The sequence below is a fragment of the Echinops telfairi genome, unplaced genomic scaffold (genome assembly GCF_000313985.2).
Source record: "Echinops telfairi isolate 266 unplaced genomic scaffold, ASM31398v2 ScPeMD7_18;HRSCAF=68, whole genome shotgun sequence".
Taxonomy (NCBI): domain Eukaryota; kingdom Metazoa; phylum Chordata; class Mammalia; order Afrosoricida; family Tenrecidae; genus Echinops; species Echinops telfairi.
In genome coordinates, this window is record NW_022103915.1 from 71,005,858 (window position 1) to 71,013,154 (window position 7,297).

Consider the following 7,297-nt stretch of genomic DNA (forward strand, 5'->3'; position numbering starts at 1 on the left):
CTGGTCTAAAGGTTTCATGTCTTCCTTAGACAGGGCCCTGGCAGGAAGGACTGCAGGACAACTCTGCTGAGCACATTGCATTAGAAAGATGTTAGCCATGAAATTTTAACTGTAGTTTATACAAAAGTCACACTCTTTGGTCTGCCTCACAGATGTGAACATGAATTTCTTTTAAAAATTTCAAAGAGGCCAGAATTATTACTTATTAGAGTTGCTTCAGTTTGAGTAGGCTTCTTTCCGACAATTTTTCAAATTTTACAATGTATTAGATACAATAAATTCTGTTTAAAAAAATAAAAACAGAAACCCCGACAGAAGTTCTACTCTACACGTGGGCTCACCATGACTCGAAATACTCTCCCCGGGAACCGATTTGGTTTTTGTTATTGTTTTGGGTGCTGTGTGCCAGGTACTATTCCAAGCGCTTTAGTTACCTTGTTCCATTTAATTCTCACAAGGCTCCTCCTCCTGCCACCTCACGCACCATGGGTACTTTTCCTGTCCCCAGGTTCGATGAAGAAATGGAAGTTTAGAGAGTTTTTTAAAAAAAACAAAAAAGAAGGAAGAAGAAAAAGAGAAAAGAAAGTGTGCCCAAGATCACATAGTCATGACCTAAATGCAGGTCCTCCCAGCTCCAAAACTAGGGCTCTTTTTCACAGCTATATAGTGCCCAGTAATATCATGAAATAAACCCAACAGATTGTACTGCAGTTTCTCAGACCTAAGAGCACACAAGAGGGCTGGCATATGTGAGTCACATATGATGGTAAATGCTCAATGCGACCATCACTGTCAGCTGGGGATGGCTTTGTCCTTAAGACTTTTGAACCTCTGGGCTTTGTCCACTCAATCACGTCAGGGATTTTGCACAACACTAAACAAAAGTGAAAATATTAAAAATAAAACAGAATCTTTTAGTGCTACTCTGCCAATATCTCAATGTAAATATTAAGAAGTTTCCACTCATTCCCTGAGCTACCATCAAAGTCTTTCTAAAGTAAAGTAACTATCCTTGAAGCATATCAGGCATGTCAGCATAATAGAGTACCCTACTGCAGTGGCTTTCTATGTATCTGCAATGTTACATGAATTAAATTTTAGAAGCATTTAAGACAGTCTTCATTGTGTGTACTCAAAGTGCAACCTTAAAGAAAAGCATCCATTTCAATGAGTCATGCATCAGCAATAGTGAGCAAATGGATTTGAATTGTTAGGACCCGTGATGGTATGAATAGTTTTCTCTCTATGAAAAAGATTAGTTGTTCAGACATGCAGCTTATGGAAGCCAATTTTATTGAAATTTGGTTTTTTTTCTTGCAGTGAATCAAATAAGTTAACCATTTGTACATATCAGTTGGCTGGATATGGCCTTTAAATAGAAAACCCCAGAGAGTAAGATGGCAAACTTCTTGGGATGCTAAATATTGGAAGTAGAGTAGATTTATTTCCTGGATTATCTGATCAAGCATATCAGCAGACATGTCATCTATTCTTCTGCAAACAGTGTCATTAGATAAGAAAATTGCACTCAATTTCATAACAAATTCGTCTCTGATCATAACTCAATGTCTTTGGCCGCTGGCAACAGTAAATCCTCAGCAATGGTGTGAGGTTTCATAGCTCTGGTGAAATACCACCATTCTGAATACCACTAAATAGGAAGCTTCAATGGCTGCTACGTTTTGTTTGTGGTACTTGCCACCAGTGTCAAGTCTGGCTTTCTTGAGTCCATCAGCTTTGCTTCTAAAATAGTTGGTATCCTTGCCAACAAAGCTTGGATGCTTGCTATCAAAATGGCATTTGAGTTTGTTCAGTTTCATAGATTCGGCTGATAGAACTTCACAACAAGCAACACATTGTGGTTTCTCAACTCCTGCTGTAATTATTGAGGTAAAACCATACTGTAAAAAATCCTCACTATATTTTCTTTTCTTAACATTCTTCTCTACATACTCCATTGTCATGGGATGGTTTGCTAATGAAAATGACATATAACAATAGCTTTAATAATACAAAATATGATGCATGGCATAGTTCAGTTAATACAGTTCATTAAAGTTTCCTAGGATTTACCATTCTCTGTATTATTTTTTTACATACCTGTTACTATCACAAGGGGGCAGTATTCACATCAACCACAGCTGAATATAAAAAGACCAATCAGCATCCAGATTAAGTTCCCATGGTACAGATTTTCTTTTGCAGTAGTTTATGATTTTACAGTACATAATTTTACATTTAATCAGTAATTATAATTCATGCAGTGTTGTTTTCCCTCCAATACTGCTGCTTTCAACACAGTAGCTGCTTTTAACAGAGCAGCTGCTTTCTACACAGCAGCTGCTCTCTACACATGTGTGACTGGTCTTCAGAAGTACATTATGGCACCAACCCTGTCACATACACCTTTATTTGTATGGGGTGTATGTGAAGGGGTTGGCTTATCACGCCCCCAAAGGGGTCCCAACCCACAGGTTGAGAACCGCCGGTTTAGCTCTACTCTCAAGCAAGTCTCATTAGCAAATAAACACAAACAAAATTAAAACATCACAGTTTGGCCACCTATGATTTTTCTGACCAAAGGTGCAGAGTTTTCTTTTAAAACACAGGGCTTTCCACTTTTTAGTGTAGTAAGCTCAATGCAGATCAGCTTCATACTCAGTTACGTATTTAAACAGCCTCCTCTCCAATCAAAATGATCCTGAGACCTAGCATGAGCAAACAAGACATGCGTTGTCTACATAAAGGTATTCAACCATGTGGATCACAATACCTATGTTTAACATTGTGAAAATTGTAAATTTCAGAACATTTCACTGTGGTCATGCAGAACCTGTACATAGACTAAAAGGAAATGGTGTGAACAGAACAAGAGAATATTGAATGGCTTAAATTTCTGGAAAGGTGTGTGTGAATCAGGGTTGTATCTTTTGACCATGCTTATTCAATCTGTATGCTGAAAAACTAGGGTAAGAAGTTGGACTGCATGAAGTAGAATGTGGTGGTGTCAGGCTTTAACAGTTTGTGATATATACATGACCCTAACTTGGAACGTAAGGAGGACATGAGGAACCTGCTCACAACGATCAAAGACTACATCTTCAGTGAAGATTCCAACTTAATGTCAACAAAAGTCTTTGCAACTGGACTGATAGACAACATCAAGATAAGTGGAGAAACGATTAAAGGTCTCAAGGATTTCATTTTACTCTGGACCCATAATCAATGCGTTTGGAAACAGCAGTTAAGAAATCAAAGGACCTAGTGCATTGAGCAATTCTTGTTCACAAGACCTCTTTAAAATGTTAAAGACCACAGATAGGACTTTGAGGACTAAGATGCACCTTTATCTAAACCACGGTATTTTCATATTGCAGCCACGTATGCGTATGAAACCTGGACAATGAATGAGGAAGGCAGAAGAAATGATGCATTTGAATGGTGGTGTCGCCAAAGACTATTGAAAGTATCATGGGCTTCCAGGAAAACAAACAAATCTGTCTGGAGAGATGAACAGCCAGAATGCTTCTTAGGAGCGAGGATGCCAAGATGTCCTGTCACGTGTGCTTTGGACGTATCAGGAGGGACCAGTCTTCGGGGAGAGGTATCATACTTGGTAAAGCAGAGGGTCAGCAAATGCGGTAGAGACTCAATGAAATGGATTGGCACTGACTACGCCAACAGACTCCAACGCAGCCAAAATTGTGGATCACTTTGAGTCAGGTCTGATGCACGGGCATGTCACAATGCAAATTGGGATAATAGTAGTAACAGCTGGTCTTCTTTGTAAGTGTGTGCTTATGACCTGGGCACTGACCGTGTTGTACTTCAGGGTGGTCTTGAAATGTGCTTTTTGATAATGACTGTGATGCCATCCATTTGAGGAATGTGGAGATACCTCAGATTCTCACAGAGGCAAGGGAAATTTAATAAATTCACTTTAAAAAAATTTATACCACAGTTGCTAGATAATAATTCTTAATGTGAGCTTAAATACTTCTGGATTCTTCCTATCTTTATCAGATGAAATCGTCTACGGGCTACAAAGGCCTTCCAATGGGAGCAATGATTTGGGCTTTAGTTTCATCAAAACTATTGCTTGCCTTCCAAGAGAGGCCATAACAAAAGGTTTTTCTGTTATTGAAATTCATTCATTCATAAGATTGGGGTAAAAAAAATAAGCCAACTCCAGGAAGTAAAGAACTAGCTCACATGTTTTAGCCGTCCTTTGTTCACGCATGCTGTCATTCAGTTATGTTTGTTGAATAGCTAATGATGATAAAGAAACCGAACTCGCTGCCGTCAGGTTGATTCTGGCTCAGGGCAGCTCTCACAACAGCACTTCTAAGGCTGTGATTTTTTCTGAGAGCAGATAGCTTCAACTTTCTTCATCGGAGCAGCTGGTGGGTTTGAACTGCCGGCCTTATGGTTAGCTGAACAACACTTTCTTAACAAGGCCACTCACTCACTGCCGTTGAGTTGTTTCCAACCCTTAGAGATGCTATAAGAGAAAGTAGAACTGCTTAGACTGGAAAACTTTACAAGAGTAGAAAGCTTCCCTGTGGAGCGGCTGGTGACTTTTTAATTACTGCCCTTATGATTAGTAGCTCAAATTGCCACCAAGGTGTGTGCAGCGACACTAGGGCTCCATATCTAGGAACACATATGGGTGAATAAACAATTATTTTGGTCAGCACATGACAGCACAGGGGTATGACCTGTCAGTTAAGAGAGTATTTAGTAGAGGCTTCTAGCTCTAGGTTGGGCTGTGGGACTATTCGGTAAAGACCTTTTGGAGGAAGTGATGCCTCAGCTCTACTATGAAAGATCAACAGGAGTTAACGAGTAGAAGGGAGCAGAAGTTCGGGGCCAGGCACCAGCACACATAAAAACTCAGAGGGCAGTGAGTGCACATGGTGTGTCCGCAGAACTGACAGTAGTGCAGGCTGGGCGGGGGAGCGGTGAGACGTGTATCTGAGGAGGAGAGTAAGGTGTGATAATGCGAGGTCAGGGGTGACTCAGGACAGTCATTTAAGCTGGGGATTCACTTCTTCAGAATTTCATGTTTAGAAATGACTTAATATTATTTAAGAAGAATAGAAATTGTATATTTTAAAGAAAACTATAAAACATTTGAATGAGAATATAGTCAATAGATTAGTAAACCCTTGGTAGTTTATGGATTGAGTATTTGGGGACATTTTCCTTCTATTATATTTTAATATGACGCTTAGGGAGGGAGCCTCATGGTAGTATTAGAATATGTTAGTCCTTGCCCTTTCATTTCACAAAGCATTTGCTGATGAAAATCAAAGACTCCAGCCTTCAGAATGGATTTCACCTCAACAGAAAGAAGACAAAAATCCTTACAACTAAACCATTAAGCAACGTCATGATAATCAGAAAAATACTGATGTTACCAAAGATTTCATTTTTGTTGGATCTCCAATCAACACAAATGGAAGCCAAGTCAAGAAGTCAAATGATGCAGTGCATTGGGCAAATCTGCTGCAACAGACCTCTCTAAACTGTTCAAAAGCAAAGATGTGCCTTTGAGAATGAAGGTGCTCCTGACGCAAGCTGGGGCATTTTCAATATCCTCAGGTACATGTGAAAGCTGAACAATGAATAAAGTATTATTGATTCGATTCAATTATGGTGCTGGCAACAAGAATTGACTATCCCAGACACTGCCAGAAGAATGGATATCTTAAAAGGAATACATCCAGAATGCTCCTTGAAAACGTGCGTGATGAGACATTGTCTCACGTTCTCCAGACATGTTATCGCTGGAGAACCATTCCCGGAGTAGAGGGAGACCCTGACTGAGCTGGATGGGCGTAATGACTGCATCGGTGGCCTCCAGCACACCAGCGATGGGGAGGAGAAGGGCACAGGGCCAGGCAGGGTTCCGCGGTTTTGGACCGAGTCGCTGTGAATTGCCAGTCTCTCGGTGGCCCCTAACAACATCCTCTGCAGACCTGCCACACAATTCAATAAAGCCGCCGAACGCGAGGCTTTCCTGTCCACCCTCCTCTAAACGCAGCTTCCATGGAGGCTTTAAAGCCTTGCACATGACGATCAGTAAATGTGATGATGATAGTCATGATCATGATGACGACAGTAACAGAACTGCGTAATATAAAAGGATGACCAACTCTCAGAGTTCTGAGGTGCCCTCTCAAGGCTCTGAATGTGTTTTATTTGAGGCTCATTTTCATAGCTAGAGAGCATCATGAAAGAAATTCACCATTTTTAAAAGAAAACCAATTCTGAAAGGCGTTGTTGACATCTGTGACCCCATGGAAATTATTTCAATCTGTGGGCAATTTGTTTTCAGTCTTTGTATACAGCTCAGAAAATTCAGCCGGCTCTCTGTCACATAACACCTTATCTCGGCATTCGCTCTCTTTTCTTAGCTCATCAGGATACAAAATAATCTAAACAAAATGACTAGACTAGCATTTTCTTCAAATACCATAATAATCACCAAATTGGACTGACCGGAGACAAAGGAAATTTTTATTTTTTGTTGATCAAATTCTTTTTTTTTTACATGAAAAACCACAGGACTATTATTCTCCACGAGGCTGCTGTTGCCCACAACTGTGGCTGATTGGGATTCGCAGAACGCCCCCTCCCCTCACGCCCGCCTGGTACGAGCATGCCGAGAGTCAAACTGAGTGGGACGGGAGCGACGTAAAAGACTCCAGAAAAGGCAGCGTCTCAGACACGGCAGTTTGACAGCCCCTTCTTCAGGCCAACGTGTGTACTGCTCATTAAATGATGTACAGGGGCCAGGGGTTAATGAACTCCAATTTGGCATGCATACTGAGTAGATTTTGCTCATCATTTTATATTTCCAAAGAGGGAAGAAGCACTTCAAGTTAGTTGTACATTTTCTAAGGATAATGTTTAACTCTTCTGAGACAGAACTTCCTTTTCAACTTGGGTTCAAGTTCTGTTTGTTTGCTTGCTTTTTCTTAAAAGCCTCAAGAGGTCTTCAAGACACATATGTCTAGGCTGTCTTTTTTTTTCTTTAGAGCAGCTTCAGCCAGGTGTAATTCGTATTAAGCCAACTGCACCTATTTAAAGGCTATAATTTGATATGTTTTGACTTAAGTATACTCTAATGAAACTGCTGCCACAATCAAGATAATACAGAGAATCGTCATACAGATAATCACACTTCAAAAGTCTGCTTCTGTTTCTTTAAGATACCTACTTCCATTCACCCAACTTCTAGAAACTCTTCTTTCTATCATCCCGTGTGTGTGTGTGTGTGTGTGTGTGTGTG

At 40.4% G+C, this 7,297-nt stretch overlaps 1 protein-coding gene across 1 annotated transcript in view; it reads left to right on the forward strand.

The window, feature by feature from the left end:
- LOC101652573 (BTB/POZ domain-containing protein KCTD1-like) overlaps positions 1 to 1,337 on the forward strand; it is a 3,085-nt gene extending 1,748 nt beyond the window's left edge. The window contains 1 exon segment of the mRNA XM_045287646.1: positions 1,321 to 1,337. Within this exon segment, the coding sequence (XP_045143581.1) occupies positions 1,321 to 1,337 (17 nt within the window).
- The last annotated feature ends 5,960 nt before the right edge of the window (positions 1,338 to 7,297 follow it).